General features: G+C 53.3%; 1 protein-coding gene across 16 annotated transcripts in view; it reads right to left on the reverse strand.

Moving 5' to 3' along the window:
* MICAL3 (microtubule associated monooxygenase, calponin and LIM domain containing 3) overlaps nucleotides 1-20,720 on the reverse strand; it is a 144,114-nt gene that overhangs the window by 61,000 nt on the left and 62,394 nt on the right. For 15 of the 16 annotated variants that reach the window (XR_008199349.1, XR_008199348.1, XM_052639823.1 and 12 more), the window contains 11 exons: nucleotides 14,115-14,452; nucleotides 12,565-12,772; nucleotides 9,914-10,030; nucleotides 9,402-9,503; nucleotides 8,741-8,896; nucleotides 7,670-7,770; nucleotides 5,394-5,651; nucleotides 5,017-5,132; nucleotides 3,843-3,969; nucleotides 2,932-3,028; nucleotides 486-633 (listed from right to left, as the gene is read on the reverse strand). Coding sequence is in view for 14 of the 16 variants with exons in the window: in XM_052639823.1 (XP_052495783.1) it covers nucleotides 486-633; nucleotides 2,932-3,028; nucleotides 3,843-3,969; nucleotides 5,017-5,132; nucleotides 5,394-5,651; nucleotides 7,670-7,770; nucleotides 8,741-8,896; nucleotides 9,402-9,503; nucleotides 9,914-10,030; nucleotides 12,565-12,772; nucleotides 14,115-14,378 (1,694 nt within the window). In the remaining 2 variants the exon portion in view is untranslated. Of the gene's footprint in view, nucleotides 1-485; nucleotides 634-2,931; nucleotides 3,029-3,842; nucleotides 3,970-5,016; nucleotides 5,133-5,393; nucleotides 5,652-7,669; nucleotides 7,771-8,740; nucleotides 8,897-9,401; nucleotides 9,504-9,913; nucleotides 10,031-12,564; nucleotides 12,773-14,114; nucleotides 14,453-17,958; nucleotides 18,087-20,720 lie in introns of those variants that run through there. The other variant, XM_052639811.1, reaches the window with a different exon arrangement.

Below are 20,720 nucleotides of genomic sequence, written 5' to 3' on the forward strand. Positions count from 1 at the left end.
TCCTGCTGCGCTAGTCTGCCTTTAGATGAGCACAGGACGCCCAAGAGAGAAATGGCACCACACAGGGAGGTAAGGCCACCTGAGCGTCACGGGCTTGACAATGCGGGCAAGCCCTGCTGAACAGAGCAGCTGCTCTGCCAGGAGGGACACACGTGCTTCGGGCCCCACCCGGCCAGGCTCTCCTCGTGACCAGCAGCACTGGACAGAGAGCTAGCTGTGTGCAGAGCTCAGCTGGGGCCAGGAAACAGGGTTTCCCTTCATGGGATGTTAGTAGGCTCAGGGGGTCCACCTTGCAAGTGTGGAGACTTATACACTCAGCTGGCCACTACTGGGCCGGGCTACAGAGCGCCTGAGAGACAGAGCTTTAAACACGGCTACATCAAGACCAGTCACAAGCTGCAGAGGAAGCATTGCGCTACGTGTCCTGTTCTAGGAAAGGGCCACCTGAGCTCGGGGAATACGGGTGAGGTCGAGCCTGGACTCACATCAGGTCAGGGCGGTATCTGTGTATGATGGCACACAGGGCCAGGCCGCTCTTCCACGACATGGTGAGGTCCGTCACGTTCACCCCGGCATAGCCGTCTGTCTGCCGCTGGCACCAACCCAGCAGCTTGCTGGAACGAGCCACAGACTCTAGAACAACAACAACGTTATTATTGGAGGTGTGGTCACCTGGGAGCCTTGACAGAGAATCCACGTAACCAGTCTGAAAAACTACTGAAGGGAGGGACAAAATAGCCGTCACTGGTTTTCAAAAGTAAGAAGCTATTTAACTGGTATTATATAATTTTTTTTTTTTTTTGGCTCCACGGTGTGGCTTATGGGATCTTAGTTCCTCAATAGGGAGACTGCTGAACTGACTGAACGTGGGACCATAGCAGTGAGAGCGCAGAGTCCTAACCACGGAACCCCAGGGAATTCCCGTGAAGTTTTAGGTTTAGGCAAGAAACTCCCAATTTATCCAGACTCTGAGGTCAACGTCCATGCCCCGGACAGACGACAGGCTGCCCGTGGGTGACCTGGACCCAAGCACGCTGAAGCCCAGGGTCCTGGCGGCTCTCCAGGACAGGGATGCGGAGGCAATGACCACCTGCTGACACCCTCACACCAGTGGCCCTGAGATCTCCCTGGAGAGCTGGCAGCAGCTGGGAGAGGAGACGCCTTCCCTGCAAAGCAACACTTGGCGGACCCAAGAAGAAAGGTTCGGTCCTGCACTTTCCAAGTGAAAGCAACTCTGCAGGATCACACAGGCGAAGGCAAGGACCCCATAGCGGCAGGCTGAGCCCTCAGCAAGACAAGCCGCCATGCCCTGAAACACTCAACGCAGAGACAACGCACATCCGGGGACACTTCTGGTCACTGACGTGTCTCCTAAAACATGAAGAGCCGTCATAAAAATCCGCTTTCACAGCTGCATCAGAAGAGCCCTGACGCAGAGCATTTAGCAAAGTGAAAGTGAAAGTGAGGTCGCTCAGTCGTGCCCGACTCTTTGCGACCCCATGCACCAAGCTCCTCTATCCATGGGATTTTCAAGGCAAGAGGACTGGAGTGGGTTGCCATTTCCTTCTCCAGGGAATCTTCCCAACCCAGGTCTCTCACACTGTAGACAGACGCTTTACCGTCTGAGCCACCAGGGAAGTCTAACAGAGCATTTAGAAGAATCTGGTAACTCCTATTCATGTCCAAGAAAGTCTGTTCCTTACTTTAGGCAGCTGAAAATATTTAACCTTGTACTGGGTCACTAAGTGCTTTTTGAACATAAGATTAAAACCGCATTTCTAAAAAGCCTGTTTTATTTAAGTGTTTCAGGGAAATGAATCCTGAAATGACACAGAGAAGCAATGCTGGTGTCCTCGTCTAAGTCTCTTGGCTTCCTAGATTAACTATTCAGATGTTTCCCAAGTCTGTGTCCAGCGGTCCAGTATGTACTGGACAACCTCAATAGTTCAAGCTCCAGAACTACAGTGAACAAAGACACACTCTCTGGGGAATTCCCTGGCAGTCCAGAGGTTGGGATGCTTTGCTTTCACTGACAAGGGCACGGGTTCAATCCGTGGTCAGGGAATTAAGGTCCCACAAGCCGTATGGGGTGGCCAAACAAGACACACTCTCTGCTTTCAAGGAAGATGATCTTGATATTCCAACAGCACGTCAACTTCAAGAAACCCACGACAGAACTCAAACCTTCAGCCCCAGTTCCTTATTCAGGCTCTTCAATGCTTCTGGCTCCTTAATACTCTCGACTACCACTCTTGACACCCCGCTGTACACCAAGTGTTGCAGTGAACACCTCACCATGCCCCCAGGTCCTCATAACCGGAGCGAGGCACAATAGGCACCCCCATTTCAGACACCGAAACCCAAGTTCAGATGGCAAGCCACATCCTTCACCAATGGGTACAGCTCGACTGGACACAGCCTCCCTTCTCATCCACAGCCTCAACGTCAGGCCAGTGAACCCGACACGGACGCAGCCCTGACTACCCACTCGGCCCGGTGCCCTTCTCTGCCTGGCCCACTGCAGTGACCACTCTCCTCCCGAGGAACTCTTCAGAGGCCTCACCAGACACAAAGTGCAGCATGGGCTCTGCCTCTACTGTCCTGCAGGCTCATGGTCCTCAGCTTCGAGGCCACGGCTTCTTCGCTAAGACCTTCCCCGCAAACCTTGGCTGGCACGTGCACTCAAAGGCCCCTGCACACACACCCCGCCCTCTCAACAGCACGTATCCAGCTTCTCTCCACACCCTCATGACCCCTGAGACCAGGTTTCCCAGCCTCGAAGCGCTGCTATTTCCTGGCTGTGAGGCTGACTTGTGTATCACGGGGCAGAGCAGTCACGTCCCGTCCAGTCCTGACGAGCACTGTGCACACCGGAGCCCAGCCTTCGCACAGAACACGCTGAGTTGGCTGAAAGGCCGAAGCGGGACTCACCGTTGCGGGCCAGCTTCGGGGTGGTTCGGGAATTCACAAGGTTCTCCATCTCCAAATGAACGTCTTTTGTGTCTCCAGTATCATACAGATGGCGCACCTGGCAGGAAGGTTATAAGCCGTGAAGAAGGGAAATCACACACCAAGGAACCAAGGCCCACCTGAGAACAGAATGACCACAGTGAAAACCTGGGCAAAGTGTGGTCAGAAGGGATAAGGCCAACCTTCACCCCTTCTGGGATGCAGTGGGTCACACACACACACGCGCGTGCACTGTGAGAACCTGTGATAGAGAGACACTTGGCCACAGCGGGAGGGGCTTGCTTAGTCTCTGCTGGGCCATGACTCCTGCCCGGTAACAGCAGGTTTCGCCCCTAAACATAGAGGCCCAGTGTACAGTCTAGGACACAGATATCTTGAATGAGCTGCTTTCTCGACGTTGTTGGACTCTGGAATTATTGTGCTTTGTGAAATGTCACTCTTGGTGCAATAACAAGGCTTCAGACATTGTGAGCTGGACAACAGTATTTTTCACTTGCAGAGAGTCTTATCTTCCCAAATCCTCTCAAGGGACCAGTCCTGTCTGCAGCACAAAGACCCGGGGAGCTGGGGTGGTGGTCTCCGTGGCGCAGATGAGGAGACAAATGCAGGGGAGGGGAGGGCCCGGTCACAGTGACTGGTGGCAGTGATGCAGATGTGTACCACACGCCCTGCCCAGGGAGCCAGGGCTGTGCCCTGCTCGTCACTCCACACCCGCCGCCCTGGCTGCTCCATCTGCTGATGGAAAACGCCTCCTCAGCCAACTCAGGGAGACGTCACTTGGTTCGTAAGGAAGGCTGTGTATGCTTGTATCCACAGGGTCTGACCGGGCCTGACAGCGGCCAGGACATGCCCGACTGGCCAGGGACTCTCACCTGGCTCGGCCGGAGAAAGTTGACGTTCACATTGGGGTATCTGGTGACAGGGTCGATGCTGTACTGGCTGAAGTTCTTGCTCACGTTCTCAGGGGTGGTCTGAGGCAGCAACCTATAAATGCTTTCCCTGCAACAACGAACAATACGCTCAGAGCAGTTACAGTAACAGAAACACCTCTGATGATATTTCTGTATTCTGAGAGCCCAGGGCAGGGCCAACCTTCCTCCTGGATGGGGTTCCCCCACCCCCACATCAGCCCTGCTTCCCATCCCCTCCACCTCCAGGACCCCACAGGCCCCAGACTGCTAGGCCCCAGACTGCTACGCCCCAGCAAGAAAGGCAAGCACACCGCTGCGGGCAGGAGCAAAGCCTGAATCTAATTTACTACTGTGCTCTGTTTTGGCAAGTTCACTAAATTTTTAAGAAAGTCACTGGTGAAAAAAACTTGCCACCAAAGGCCCCCTCCCACACACCCCACCCTCTCAACAGCATGTGTCCAGTTTCTCTCCACACCCTTGTGACCCGAGACCAGCCAGGTTTCCCAGCCTCGAAGCACTGCTATTTTCTGGCTGTGACCCCCCTAGGTAACTGTGACCCTAGAGGACCTTATGTAACAGACTTAAAATGATATGAACCCCAAATTTCACCCAGTACATCCTCTTTCTCTAGTTCTGGTCAAGGCACTTGTTCTTTATCAGCATGCAAATCCCAGGTCTTAGCTCATTCACAATAATCTGCTTCAAAATACCTGACGTTTGAGAAATGTTTATAAGCAGTTTGGTGTTTTCCTTTTAATTCAAAGGTTATCTTTAATTAGTTCTAAGTTAGTACATCCCCAGCTACCACGCTGATTTCATTAGTATTAGTCTCTCTAGTTGAAAGACAAGAAGGACTTGACACAGGATTTTCATACCCCTGTTTACATAATTGTCACAGAGGAATCAGAGAACATCCTTCAATGTTACACAAAGATTCAGACACCGCTTGGAAGAGTTTGCTTTGGAGAGTGACAGGAGAACATCACTGAGATAACCGGTAGGTTTCTATGATTTTATGAATACCTATCTTACCTTTCTTCTCCTAAATAAGAATATATCATCAATTAAGAAGGAGAAACCTGAGCCCAGCCTGCAACTGACGCTCCATCTCATCGCGGAGGGCCCCTGCGGTTACCTCTCTGCCAGGACTTCCAAGGGGCTCGTCCCCAGAGACCAGCTACGCACCATCCAGGCTGAGTCCATAGCAGCCAGAAAGCCCCGGGCTATTCCTGTTCCCATTGGCCAAAAAGGCTAGAAGGAGATAGAAAACAGAGAATTAATTACCTTTTAATAGAGGGAAACTAAACCCCTGAGCAAAGAAAGCCTCTGCCCCTAAGAGGACGTTCTGGCAGGACATACTGCCCTTCCCCCTCAACAACCTGGCAGGTCCTAACCCTAACTCAGCAGGCCCTGAGCCCCCAGGCTGGACTCTACATGGCAGGGTAATACAGACGCTCCCAGCCTGGGACCCCATGTTCCTAGTCATGCTGCCCCCCTAATACCCACTCTCACCTCCAGGAGGCTGTCCCCCACCAGAGCCACCAGCAGCTGGTGCCCATTGTGCTCCCGCACCAGGGCCGCATTCTCGGAGGCGTACATGCATGTGAAGTCGAACATGGCCACGTCAGGCTGCCCGTAGTGGTTGATGGCGAAGTCCAGCGACGGCAACTGCTGCTGGGTAGAGAAGTCGGCTGCCTCCCGGGCGTAGCTCAGCAGGGCCTCCTGGTCCACATTCTCCCGGGAGAGCAAGAGCTCCGTGTCAGCGTAGTCCTGTCTCCAGAGACAGGGGGAGGCTCAAGGGAAAGCCCAGGCAGGGGCATAGGTGCCCACTGGCTACGGCCACACCACCTTCCCTGCCCCGAGAGTGGCTTCCTGTTCCAAAGTAAGTCCTCCACACAAATTCGGGAAGGGTGGGGGGCTTGTTTCTAAGGGAACACAGGTTTTGCCACCTAGAAACAGTCCCTGCTTTTCCATCATTCTTGGAACAAGTCCCTACTTGTGCAGTCTAGTCCACTCCACCTCACGGAGCTGCTCTAAACACCAAATACAATGACTCGTGGGATGGTGCCTTGTAAACTGAAAAGCATCCTCAGTTAAGGCTGCTATTAGCAAGCATCCTCTTCTGACAGCAACTGGACGACACAGGACACTGAACCTACGTCTCCCATAGACCCCAAAGGAAGAAGGAGGTGGGGGCACCAGCAGCCCAGGGAACCGGCAAGCGATACACTGAGGACAGAACAGAAGCTTTCCAAAGAATATAGGGGATTCTGGAAGGCCCCACAGTAATCCACCAACAAAGGAAAATGACGAGAGAAAAAGGGCTCTCCGTAGAGAGGACTGAGAAACTCCTCTGCTCCGGAGGTTCCTGCACACTGACCAGGCCTCCTCCTCAAAGGGGACTGGAGCTCTCCAAGTGTCCCTGAGGGCACCTCCAGCTGCCCAGACAAATTGGAAAGGGCAAACATGCACACTCAAGTTGGTTTGTTCAATACTAAGTGAGTAGCCACTGTGGGCTCAGGATTCAGCGGCACACACCCTGTGCGCTAAAAAAAAAAAAACACAAAGGAAAAGCACATCAGGTTGCGGCATTCTAGATTGTTCCAACATAATGTCAACTGATTACCACAGTCCTGACGAGGACAGTAGATGTCAAGTCTTAGCTTGGCCCCGAGGCGCACCAGCAGGCTCATGAGTATCTCTTCCCGGTGAAACATCCAACTAAGTATACCCACTCTGGATATACTCTGGTGGCACCAGCTGCATCCACGCTCTGCTCCCTTCTCCTCACACACACAAAGGCCACAGGGCTAAGACACAGACAGGAGGCCCCCGAAGAGGAGACTGCTGCGGGCAAGCTCCCTGCTCCCCAGCACTGCCCAAGGCAAAGTGGCAGTGTAACGCATCACCACCCTGCAGAGCTGGGACACCCGGACACTCAGCCACGAGTCTGTGCTGGGACCGCAGGGGCCTTGGTCAGCACATCATCACAGGAACAGTAATTCTCAAACCCAGACCAGCCAGACCAAGCAAGACTTAAGAAACTCTCCTAAGGAACCATCTCTGGAGGAACCATCCACCTGTGGCTCTCTGATTCCATTTCCAGGTCATCGTCTCAGGGAATGTCACACAATTAGTCATCTGGAAAAAAGGCTTCGCTGGCCCTGACTCTGGGTGAACAAGAGTCCTCACTGTCAGGCCACAAAGAGGTCCAAATAAAGCCTGACCGAGGCTCTGTTCCCTGGGCCGCTGTAACCAGATCCGCAGTAAAGCCAGAACTGCTCTCAGGCTCCCAGAAACACCGAACTCCCTTCCCTCTATAACCCCTTCGCTCTACAACCCTCTCCCAAAGGACGACTTATTAACCAACCAATAATCAGCCACATGAGAATGCACCATAAGCCACAAACCTAAGCACTAAAACTACACTGAATATTTATGCACAAAATGCTACCTGAGATTGCTCTGCAAAGCCCCACGCAGGAGTGGGGAGTAGGCAGTGCTGGCCGCGTGCTGATCCCTGTGAAGCTAGATAAGAAGCACAAGGGGGTTCATTACCCAAGTCTCTCCACTTTTGTTCACACTTGACATTTTCCAAAATAAGAGGTTTTTTAAAGTGTTAAACTAAAAAACATCAGAGGATTACAAAACGCACAGTCCCAGGAGATGATTGAGTTGCTCGTTTTAATGACTTTGCAAAAAAAACTGATCAGACAATAAAATTCTTTATCTTGGTAATCACATGTCCTGATACATAAAAAGAGGTCTAAAAGAAACCCATGACTCACATGCAGTATCACCCCTTTGTCCAGTAAGCTCTGCTTCTTGGCAGTCATAACGAAGTAGTGTGTATCATCTTTGTAGTAGACAATGTTCTCCAGGTCGATCCCTGCGACAGAGGACAGACACCCACGTGAGGGTCTGCTGAGATGTGGGGGGATGACTGTTATCAGTCCACAGAGACCGGGGTCCTGGAACCCCAGGCAGGAAAGAGAAAACAGGTATCTGAGCCCGATCTTCACACCCTGCCCAGCTGTTCACAAGAAGAGGGAAGCTTGGTCATCCTCATGCTGCTCTGCGTTTACCTGACACCCTGTTATCCTAACAACAGCCATCAGCAGGAAGAAGAAACGTGAGGATGGGAAGAAGGGAGAGGTTAACCTTGAGGAAGAGGGTCTGAGTCAGGTTAAGCCTCTTTGATACTCATCAGGCAATGGGGGAATCTCCTAGACGCTCACAAGCAAGACAGAACCAGGTGCTGGAAGCAGAGTTAGTAGGGTTAACTCTACTAACCTAAAAAATTAGATGCAATGGAAAGAAACTGTGTCCTAGAAAACAGATAACTGCCATTTGTCACACATTTTTGTTGCAGCAAAATGTCTAAGTGAATCTATTCACAAGCTACCATACAATAGCCTCATTTTTATCTGGCACGTGGTTTACTTCACAAGCAAATGCACTCAGGAAAAAGAATACTCAACACCTACAGTATGCTTCTCAACAAACCAGGGCTCCCACCCACAGCGACGCAGCGCCAGGCAGGGGAAGGGGTTCAAGCAGGAGGAGCAGCCCAGCCACAGCGATGAGCACCAAAGCCAGCAGAGCAGGAGACAGAGGCATGGACGGCCCAACGCCCAGAGCGGAGCACAGGGGCGCAAAAAGGCCAGAGGGCCACAGCACAGCGGCGACCCCGCCCCGCCAGCCCCCCGACGAGGGCCAGAGCGAAGTACAGGGGCGCAGAAAGGGCAGAGGGCCACAGCACAGCGGCGGCAGCAACGACCCCGCCCCGCCAGCCCCCTGACGAGGGCCAGAGCGGGGTTCAGAGTCTTTCCTTCCGCTGTGGAGGTATTAACACCAACCTGTGGCTTCCCTCAGTTCCTGGAAAAATTTTTGGTTGAATATAAAAGCCACACCACTGATTTCTTCCACTTTGGCTTCTGCTGTTGTATTTCGGTTAATAAAATTCGCTGTAATGGCAATGGCCAATTTGCCACGGAATTCTTTCCGACGAAATCCTGGGAAGCGGGGAAGAAATTTTCAGAGGTAACGAGAGCTGGCCAGAGAAGCAGGAAGTTCACGTCAAACATGAGAAATAGGAGGGGTTCTGATGAGGACGTGGGGGAGTGTGGGGGGTGGGAATCACGGGAAATTGAGGGCAGCTCTCCTCTGGAAGCAAAGTGTCTACCTCCCAAAGCCTTCCCAATCCAGCAAGATGTCAAGTCACCCACAGCTAACACACGCCTGGAAATCCGACGGGCCAGCAAAGCACTCAGTGCGAGGCTCCATGTGCTTCAGTAAGTCAGGTCTAGATCTGCAGTGCCCCCGGCTCATGAGAGCCTGTCTCCCTGCACCCAGAGAAGTGCCTGGGAGCCAGCTGGTGGGGCCTGTCATCCACCAGCACAGGCAGGGACCAGAGGAGGGGTCTCAGGAGTGGGGACTCCGAGGACACAAGCTCTTACGGGGCTTGGGGAGGGCAACCATTCCCTGGCTGTGAACCAGCAGGAGGAGACCACCCAGTACCTTCCAAGGTATTCCTGCGGCCATCTCCGCCGATGATCACTTCAAACTCATATTCTGACACAGGGTGCGTTTTGGGGTGCACCAGGGCCCGCCAACCTATCCCTGCGGACCAAAGTCAGAATGAAGGTCATCACCGGACCCATTCATATACCTGAGATATTCATACACCCAGGTCTCTAGATACCCAGGTGTGCAGCTGGCACAAAACCCCTTGTCAAATATAGCAGGCATAAAAGCTTGGGGCACAAACCAAAGAGAGAAAGAAGCTTTGAGGAAGGCTCACAAAGGAACATCCCCCAGCACATGACCTTCTGTAATGGATCCAAGCACCCAGCACGCCTCATGCTACGTCAGGGCCCCCTCATTAAAATTTCCTCCAAAGACTCAGGCTGTGCAAACGGAAAAGCCCTTCAACCAGCTCTGAAAGCTACCCAAGATGCCTGTCGTCTCCTCCCTAGATCGAATCTTTCTCACCCCTTCCAGCCCCTTTCCCTCCTTATTTGTACACTCACGTTCATTTTCTTGATCCTCAGGAGGCTCCACAAGTCCTCGGAATTCCACATTGACGTGGATCTCAATGCCTAGGATCAAGGCTACTTTCAAAAGTATTAGCTGAAGCTGACGGATACCTGGGTGGGCAGAAGATTGCACGAGTGAGGGTCCTCAGCAGGACAGACAGTCAGCATCACTACCCCGGTTCCCCCACTCACCCATGCACGCAGAGTTTACTCGGCTGCTCAAAGTCACCGGCAGCAGGCTTTTCCCAGCCATGCCTGTAGCGTCTTTTCTTTCCCAGGGCAAATACAACTCAGTGCAGATGTTCCAGAGACACACTCAGGGCCAAGTCCACCTCTTGGGTTAGGTATTCCCAGCACACGAAAGCACTGAGACAGCAGGAGACGTGCTCCCTCCCCCCATCCTCCCTGATGTGCTCAGAGCCCCCCATCCTCCCTGATGTGCTCAGAGCTCCCCAACCTCCTGATGGGCTCAGAGCTCCCCATCCTCCTGATGTGCTCAGAGCTCCCCATCCTCCTGATGTGCTCAGAGCTCTCCATCCTCCCTGATGTGCTCAGAGCTCCCCATCCTCCCTGATGCGCTCAGAGCTGCCCCATCCTGCCTGATGTGTTCAGAGCCCCCCTCCCCTCCCTGATGTGCTCAGAGCCCCCCATCCTCCTGATGTGCTCAGAGCTCCCCCAATCCTCCCCTGATGGGTTCAGAGCTCTCCATCCTCCTTGATGTGCTCAGAGCCCCTCATCCACCCTGATGCGCTCAGAGCTCCCCATCCTCCTGATGTGCTCAGAGCTCCCCATCCTCCCTGATGGGCTCAGAGCTCCCCATCCTCCCTGATGTGCTCAGAGCTCCCCATCCTCCTGATGTGCTCAGAGCCCTCTCCCATCCTCCCTGATGCGCTCAGAGCTCCCCATCCTCCTGATGTGCTCAGAGCTGCCCCATCCTCCTGATGTGCTCAGAGCCCTCTCCCATCCTCCCTGATGCGCTCAGAGCTGCCCCATCCTCCCTGATGTGCTCAGAGCTCCCCATCCTCCTGATGTGCTCAGAGCCCTCTCCCATCCTCCCTGATGCGCTCAGAGCTCCCCATCCTCCCTGATGTGCTCAGAGCTCCCCATCCTCCCTGATGTGCTCAGAGCCCCCCTCCCCTCCCTGATGTGCTCAGAGCTCCCCTCATCCTCCCTCATGTGCTCAGACTCACAGTAACTGAGCAGAACCTGTGGCGCTGACAGGACTCCCCACAGAAGGTGGAAGATGGGCCCCAGGGGCACCTCCCACTGGACACAAAGGGCTGCACTGCCTCCTGAACTGCGCACGGCTTTTCTCACCTCGTACCTCGCTGATGGCTACACATCCAGACACGCTGAAGGAGCACCCTCCATCTAGCCTCAGTCTCTTACTGCCCCCCTCCCACCTCTGGTCCACAGGTGTAGGAACTAAGGCTCAAAACGATAGAAAATCTTGCTCATTATCACAGTGAGAGTTATGTATTTGTTCAACATCCAGTGAGTACCTCCCAGGTGGCAGGCACGGCAGCAGCCCAGGGCTGCTGAGAGAGGGTCCGGGCTCTAAGACAAATCCTGTCACGCACAAGGCAGACAAGCCCACTGATGCGACGACCCTGTTCTCTGCTAAGACTGATGTGCCGGCAGGCTGTGACAACGTGCTAGGAAACATGCTAATCCTCCTTGAAGTCATCTCAGTTACTTCCCCCACTGCCCACCCTCCCGAGTCACACTCCCAGACTCCTTAAATCCTCTGCTGGCACACACTATAGCTGTACACAACTGAGTTCCAAGATGCTTTATACAGCACAGCCCAACAGACAGACAGAGCGCTTCTGCTACGAGTGGAATGTGGCATCTGTCGGCCAGCAGGTGATAAACTGGCACAACTGCTTTGAAGCCGATGTTTACAGGACACACCTGAAGAGCTCACAACAGCAGCTCCTTGATAAGGCTCCCCTGAAACCATCAGTGATGATCAACAGACAAGACTTCAGCCTCATAAAGCAGACAGTCTGTTCTGAACCACTTTTCATATCAGCGTGAAAACAAAAGCACTGTCTGCATTAATGTCTACTGACTCAAGCTCGGGCCCAGGCCAAGCCTGGAGGGGACCAGAGTCCAGCAGGAGCCCTGCGTGGTGCAGACCTCGCGAGAACCACCCAACGAAGGAATCCCACTATTGACTGGCCACTCACAGCCAGACCAGGAGTCTGTCCTTCTAATCCCCAGGGCCACCCCCAGAGCACGTGCCCTCTCGTCAGGAGGCACCCACAGCAGTGCATCACAGCGAGCCCGCACCTCCGGCCTCTCCCTCTGGACTATGAGCCACCAGAGGGTCAAAGCCCACACTGGAGGTCCGCGTCCCAGACTGGCCCCAGGGCCCACCCCACCCACTGCCGGTGCTCAGTAAGAGCCCAGGACCTTAGAGCTCCTTAAGCTAAACTCATTTCGCAGGAGACACATCGGCACTTAAGAATCTCAGGTTACAGAACCTCCAGAGGGCAGGTACTCCGACTCCAAATTGAGTGTGCTCTCTACACAACAGACATGAACGATGACAGGGCACACCAGCTTCTAGAATCTGCCTGCCATTGTCCCCTGAGAAGTGGGCAGAGGCAGGATTCCATAGGAGAGCTGATCTTACTTACTGATGTGGTCGATGGCCCCAGCACAGAACTTGCCATAGAACTTCTTGGCACCCAGACCTCGCAGGTCATGTATGGTGAACGGCCAGAGGTGCAAGACGTTGTTGCGGGAGAAGGCGTCTCGCTTCTCAACGACGACCACCTTAGCTCCCAGCAAGGACAAATCGATGGCTGTGCGGAGACCGCAGGGGCCGGCTCCAATGATGAGACACTGAAAGACACGGCTGCTTTCAGGGCAAAGGCAGCACTCTTGACCTCACGACTACCATTCCCCAAAGCCCCCACAGGGCTATTCTCCCCACTACCAAGAAGCCTTCACTCCCATCTGGGTCAGAGTAGAGCACCCACAATGGCTTCAGAGAGAAGCTGTGAGCGTTCTGGATGGAGGAGGACTTGACTTTCACTGCTGGACAGAAACTCAGACAGGGCACCTGCAGATCTTTACCCGGGCCATGACGTCAACACAGGATAAAACTCACATGTCACCTCTCATCAACCGGAGAAGACCTTTCAGAAGGCTTGTAAGTCAAGCAGATCTCCGTCTCCTTGAGGAGACACAGATCACTAAACACACAGCCAAGCAAGCCTGGGTCCTGGATGGACCTACCGCTTGAAAGACTCCCAGGAGGTAATCCTCAGGAGTCAGAGCGTCCTGTGCTGAAGAGAGTTCTTGAAGATCCATGTTCTAGAGAAGGACTCAGGCTGACATGGAACTAGTTCACATGCATGTCCAGAGGAGAGACAGGCACTGCCTCTGGCTTCAAATTCTCCCCCTTCTTAATAAAACCCTAGAGCACACTCACAAAAGTATACCCTTGAATTACTTGAATTCTGTGTATGAATACCTACCCAAATACAAACCCACACAGGGCAAGCTTAGGCTCATGAAATAGTAACAGCAGTCCTAATGTCATCTGCAACTTCTGCAAGAGCTAGCTTTTCCAGCTTCTCACAGAAAGGGCTCTTACATAATGAGGAAAACACAGAATGTGTTATCCTTCTCCACTCCCGACGCCTCCTCCGGCACGCGTGAGTGGACATCTTTGGTCTTTGCCTAAGATTTCTCTAGATTGTGAAGCAAAAGAAATTCTTTGGTTTATAAATCCCCTGCTTATCAACACAGGCCTCTGGAAAATGGATAAAAGGAGGTCTGAAGCCTGTGGGAAATCCCCAAATTGGCCAATACTCTGCACACCTTACCAGACACTGAGTCCAGAGGCTGCTCTGCCAAGCACCAGGGCCCCACCAGGGCCTGGCTACCTCTGTGCTCAGTGGCCTGCGTCCTCTAACAGTGTCAGAGTCAGCCAGAGCTGCAGCAAAATCAGTCCACGGATCAACTGGCTGCAGGGTCGTTCTCAGCAGCTGAGACCCCCCATGTGCCTGTGTCAGTCCAGGGGTAAGAGCGGGGCAGGAGGGACAGTCGAATGAACACAGGCAGAGGACCCGCACGTGGCTGAGCCTGACACCTCCCCAGGCTGAGGCTGACCCCACCCGGCCTCACAGGCTACCTCCGCCCGATGCCCTCTCCCTCTCCAGCGAGTCCCAGGCCCTACCTTGGTGTTCGTGCACACCTTTCCCTTCTTGTAGTCTTTATGGCTGCCCCGCTTGTCCAGCTTTGCCCAGAGGGCCTTGGCTTTCCAGTAGTTAAGCTTGGACTTGAGCTTGTGATAAAAGCAGCGGTGGTCCTTAGGCTTCAGTTCCAGGTGGTCGCAAAGCTCTTGGAAGGCCTTGAGGGTCCCCTTGCAGGTGGTGGCCTGCACGAAGCGGTCAAAGAGGACGTGGGCCCGATTCGTGGCCTCGTTCTTACTCTCCTCCATGTCCCCACTCTCGGCGCCCTGGACAGGTGGGGCAGAGGGAGGGCTGTGGACCCGCCTGACGCTGTCACATTAACCTAATAAAGAAAAAGGGTTGGTTAGCACATCCTGGTCGGTATCTAAAAACATCTTCTAGGAGACAGTTTCCAAGTGCAGCAGTCACCAGTTAGACAATGTAACACGCGGCCTGCCCTCCACACGCCAGGCACCATCTGCGGCCCCAGGAATGGAGAGGAGCAAGACCGCGGCTGCAGTCAGGGACCTCACAGCCGAGCGGGTGAGACAGGCTCATGCTCTGCTGAGCATCAGAGAGGAGAGGCACAGGGCTGGGGACACGGGCAGAGGCCCCGTCACGGGGAAGGGGTCCTCACCCAAGATGGGCCTCTAAGGGACAACAGCTGAGCTTTCCAGGAGGAGCAAGTGTCAGCCAGCAGGGGAGAAGCGCAGGACATGGAGAAGGAAAATGGAAGGCTTGCAAGAGAGACTCACAGAGGAAGGACGGAGTGAATAGTGACACCAGGCCAAGGCATGACAAAGAGAAACACTCATCTGGGGCGGGGCGCGCAGCGAGCTCCCCTCTGACCCTGCTACATCTGACCTGCCTTGGTGGAAGGGCACACTGGGCAGTCGGCTGAGGCCCAGGGGGCCCGGTGTCCAGGTGGGAGCAGCCCACTCAAGGCTGGTCAGATCATACGCAAGAGTCCTGGCGAGAGGACGGCCCGGGGCTCTGGCCACCCGTCTGTGCTGCCGCCCCTTCCATCCCTGAGATCTGAGACTCAGGGACGGAAGGGGCGGCAGCACAGACAGCTGTCTGGAGAGATACAGAGGCATGGGGTGGGTGGGGGAGGAGGTAAGTGAACACAGTACAGACCCAGGGCAGGGAGCGGGGAGGCCTCAGAGGACCACGTTCATGTACCATCACCACCTAGAAGCACTGTCGAGAGCTGGGAGGCAAGGGGCCGAGGGCCAGGGTGGCAGGACAGCAGAGGGGCAGGGCAGGCCAACAAGACGCGCAGAGGCGTGGCCTGGGGTCCACGTGCAGACACCCCAAGGACACTGTGCCTCCCTCAGCCCAGCTCCCCACCGAGTGAGCGAGGAGGTGTGAGAAGCCCTCCCGGCCGCAGGGCTCACTGCTGGGGCTCCAGGCGAGTGGCCCCCCGATGCATCCCCGCCTCCCACTGAGTGAGACACAGGGCCTCACCGGAGCTCAGCCCTGTAGAAACAGGAGTGACCCACTATCCAGCAAGGCAGCCGAGGGCGAAGGGAGCCACCAACTGTCTGCTGAGGATGCCACCCGCCTGCCTCCCAGCTCCATCCAGAAGCAGCGCCACAGAAGAGACCTGCCTTCCGTCCTAAAGCTCTCAGGAGGTGAGAAGCCCCTTAGAAAGGATTAGTAACACTCTGCTTCTCCTCACACCTTGCCATGTATTATAAAGTTAAACCAGATCAACTGAGGCTGTGGGTGGTTTACCCTAGATACAAGGACTGCCATTTCCCGGGTTTCCCACATCACCAGACACAACAGTCCTCATGTTCTCACTGTTGTTGCTGTTCAGTTGCGTCCGACTGTGACCCCATGGACTGCACCACGCCAGGCTTCCCTGTCCATCACCAACTCCCGGAGCCTGCTCAAACTCATGTCCATCGAGTCGGTGATGCCATCCAACCATCTCATCCTCTGACATCCCCTTCTCCTGCCCTCAATCTTTCCCAGCATCAGGGTCTTCTCCAATGAGTCGGCTCTTCACATCAGGTGGCCAACGTATTGGAACTTCAGCTTCAGTCCTTCCAATGAATATTCAGGGTTGATTTCCTTTAGGATTGACTGGTTGGATCTCCTTGCTGTCCAAGGGACTCTCAAGAGTCTTCTCCAACACCACAGTTCGAAAGCATCGATTCTTTCATGCTAAGCCTTCTTTTTGGTCCAACTCTTACATCCGTACATGACTACTAAAAAAAACCAGAGCTTTGACTATACAGACATCTGTCAGCAAAGTAATGTCTCTGCTTTTTAATACATTATCTAAGTTTGTCATAGCTTTTCTTTCAAGGAGCAAGTGTCTTTTAATTTCGTGGCTCCAGTCACCATCTGCAGTGATTTTGGAGCCCAACAAAATAAAGTCCGTCACTGTTTCCATTGTTTCCCCACCTACGTGCCATTAAGCGATGGAGCCAGATGCCGTGACCTGTTCTGTGGAGGCCAAAGACGGTAATTTTTTTATCTGACACACGCTGATTTGCTTCTCATCTCAAATACATCACTAACTCAGCAACCTCCTATACACACTGCTAAAAACACAGCCTTTCCAAGCACCCCTGTGGCCAAGAGTTCAGCAAGAAATGGAACTGGAACCAACCTTCAGTTTCCCCAAAGCAAAAGTTTATTTTAGACAGTAGAACGCAGCAAGAGAAATATGTTAAAATTTCTCAAGAATCCATTCTTTTTCTTACAAGCCAGTGGTCATCTAGAAATGTCAGGTGGTCAAAGTTTATAAGTGGCAGAAAAAACCGGAAGTGCTCGTCCAGAGGTGGAGGAAAGGGGAACAGCCAGCCAGTGACTAGAACCCGAGGTTGGAGTGTGTGTGCTCCATGGGCACCCTCCTCGCCTCCTGCCCCGGGCGGGACCTCTGCAGCTGTATCTGCTCCGTTCCTGTGGCAGCAGAGGGCTCCCACGATCCGGCCCCTGCCTGCCTACCTGTGTTCACAGGTGACTGGCACTCCTCCAGTCAGTGTCTGGAAAGCACTGACTGCACCAACTCTGATGGCTCCGCCTCTCGTCCCGCCTCTCAAGAAAGAAAATGATTTTTCTTTGTTCCTAAAGAGCAGCAGCCGCCTTCCGCTCCCTGCCAGGATGAGCAAGGAGCCCAAGGGACCTCTGTGTTCCAGCTGACCCCAACACACTCAAGATCCTGCGACATGCATTTCTAAAAGCCTCTCCCTCTCCCAAAGTCTCGGCATCTACTTTCAAAGAACTCTGAATTGTGGGCCAACAACCCCCCCCCCCCCGGCTGTATGTATGTTTGAAATAAACACCTCCAAAGAGCTGCCCCTTTCCCCAAACCTCACCACACACAAACTCCTTCATTAACACCTGCCGTCCCACCCCCTCTGCTGATGCAAAGTGCTTTCAAATGAACAGGCTCCAGTCGGAGGCACACGCAGAGGAAGTGCCCATCCACAGGAGATCACCCCAGGTCACTAATAACAGTAGATAAGTGGAGGGAAGGTGGTTCCTGGGACAGTGTGACAGGCGCCCGAGGTAAAACTACACAAGATCAATTCCCTCGGGCTGCCTCAGCTTTCCTCCTCAACAAGCCAAGAGGCCACAGCAGAGACACTCCAGTGCCTTTTCTGCAGCTCTGCTGGCGGGACGTCGCGTGCGGCCTGGGCACTGCCCAGCACTGGTCCACGCTGACGGCCGCCGGGCAGACAGAAGGCCCTTCCACCATTGCCCCCATGCCCTCATTCCTGAAGGTCAAACGCAGGTTGTGCTTCTCCCAGCCTCTCCTGAACCACCCCATGTGCTGTGTACGTCCCAGCAGCCTGGGAAACCCAACAGTCGTGATCACAGGAACCTACAGACCTGGAAACCCAGCTGGAAGGTGCCAGAAATCCGGGGGGTTGAAAAGCCAAGGTGTGGAAGGAAGGAACAAGGAAAGTGAGGAGTCTGAGGAGGGAGGCTGGAGGAGGAAGGGAGGCCCGGTCTCCCGCGGCGGTGCGGTTTCTGCTGCTGGCGTTGCCTTGCGTGCTCCAACCTTGGCAGCTGACTGCTGACTCAGAAGCACATTCCTTGGCTGTGGAAAGGAAAGTGCTGGAGAGACAGCCTATGAGGAACACGTCGGGAGCAGAGTCTATGTTTCTATTTATAAGAGCAAGAGGCTGTCACTGACTCATGGCTGGTTTGAGAACACTCAATCTCTAGCTCTTAGAATAGATGGGTGGTTTACTTGAGGGGTGGGGGAGATTTATTTTTAAAGATAGAAAAAGGAAAGAGAATCAAAACAACAAAATGACAATTATACTTCAAGGATCAGAAATCAGAGCCAAGTTTGGTTACATTTCTCCCGAGCTTCTCCACCACTAATACACCAGCATGTGTGCAGAGCTGACTCGCACAAGGGAATCTATGAGACGCTCCCTTCCTAGTGCGCTCAGAGGCGCAGCTTGTCTGAACAGACCTTAGAAGGAAGCAGACAGGAAGGCTTGTTTTGGAATGTCATTGGGAGGAAACTTACAGAGATTTCTTCATGTTTGCGGAAACAAGGACCAAGGTGGCCAAACGCCTTGCGGTCTTGATCAGTTTCTCTAAAAAGGACCGCCCAGGCCGCCACCATCATCTGTGGATGGGGACACCAAGTCCCTCACCTGGGGAGGCTAACTGAATCAGACCATCTGGGAATGAATGTCCTTGTCACCCCAACTGCTTCCCAGCTCTGGTCCCAAAGCCCTCTCATCCCTCACGGCCCCAGGATAAGGTTCTCTTGTTCCCAGAAAGCAGCTCACAACACCAGAAGGAAAGCAGACCTTTTCATGATCCTTGTTCCTGCCTTCACTCATTCTCCATTCTCTGGCTTTCCACCCTATTTAGCATCAGATGGACACTTGGCAGGATGCTGAGGACATAGAAGCCTCCAGGTGGCCCTCCCCATTCCCTGGTTCTGCTCTTTAGTCCCGCCCACCGGTCCTAATCCCACAAGCACGTGACTGAGCATCCCCACTCCCCCTACCCCCGCCGGCTCAGGGCAGGGACTGAGTCTCTGCGGCTCCAGCAGAAACACTCTAGTGTCTGTGGAGTTGACAAGGGCATCTGTCTGGGGGTCCCTGCGTGGCTGGGGAGGAGGAGGCGGAGAAGTGGGTGGAGGTGACAGAGTAAACTTCTATCTAACGGGAGGGCTATCCAAGAGCAGACGGCTGGGCAGCAAGAGAAACTACGAATGCGGCACTCTGCTGTGGGCCCTCAGACCCATAGCTTTATTCTGGCTGTGAAACAGCCCTCTCTAGAGGGGCCAGGAAGAGCGTGGACCATGACCTCTGGGTTCTCCTCCAAGTCTCCAATTCTGAACAACACTAATCCCCAATACTGTGTTTTCTCAAAACCTTTTATTTTACTTTCTTCAATAACAACCTATTTCTTCAGGAAAAACACCTACACAGCTGACCAATGGGTCAGAAAGGACTTCTGCTCATAGAGAACAGACCCATGGTTGACAAGGGGAAGCGGGGAGGGAGAGGGATAGGCAAGGAATTTGGGGTTGGTAAATCCAAACCATTATACTCAGAGCAGATAAATAAAAGGTCCTACTGCACAGCACAGGTAACTATATATTCAATATCTTGTGAAAAACCACAAGCGAAGAGAAAACACACAAAAAATATATATGTGTACAACTGAGTCACTGTGCTATACAGCACAGATCAGCTACACATCAATCAAAATATTTCTGTAAATATATATATATAGGATCACAAAAATAAAACATTGAAGGATCAAAAAATAAAATATATATAAAACTGAACTTTAAAAAGAAATGACCCCTGCCCTTCATCACCCCAAGCAAATACTAGAAAGAAAGTCCAAGTCAGAACCAAACACCAGCAGACATAACAGCTGATGCCAATGCAAGTGATGCAAATGCAGATGCCTGCCCCTCGACAACCCAGAAAAACAAGGAATCAAAAAGAACACTTGCCCCAGTCCCGGGATCTCGGGAAGTTATCTTCACCTGCAAAGTGAAGGCAATGCTCAATGAACCACAGGGTTTTTTGCAGGAATTGAGGTAATGAATGCAAAATGTTAGCAGTGCTGGGTACACAGCCAGACAGAAGTGTTATTATTAACTAGTAGTTGATGACCCCATTCACAAAAGGTTACATTCAGCTCAGTAAGTGGCTACTCACATAACAGAATGAGAGAACTCAAGACAGCTCTGTCTTCTGAAAGAAAGAAGAATGTGGTGAAACCTCCTCTGTGCCCCCCGCCCATCCCCGCCTGTCCCAGAGGGTGTGACCAGGGCACTGGGCAGGAGGGGCTGAAGGAGAAGACACGCCAGCAAGTTCCTGCCAAACTCCGACGTTCACAAGGAAGATACAAGGACTGTCGTGAAAGCGGCCAACACTGAGGAGTTACGAGCGGTCAGATCCAGATGGCATCTCAGCCCCCACCACAATCTACCACATGCGTTTTGCAGACAGGAAAGTGCTGCTTAAAGACACTTAACAGTCACACAGCAGGACAGCGGTGCGGCCAGGCTCCGGCCCTAGAGCCCAAGGCTGGGGCTGCCACGAAGGAGGAACCACTCGAGACACAGCTTGAGAAACAGAGCTGTCAGAACAATGCGCGGCCGC

The sequence above is a fragment of the Budorcas taxicolor genome, chromosome 5, assembly GCF_023091745.1.
Source record: "Budorcas taxicolor isolate Tak-1 chromosome 5, Takin1.1, whole genome shotgun sequence".
Lineage (NCBI taxonomy): Eukaryota > Metazoa > Chordata > Mammalia > Artiodactyla > Bovidae > Budorcas > Budorcas taxicolor.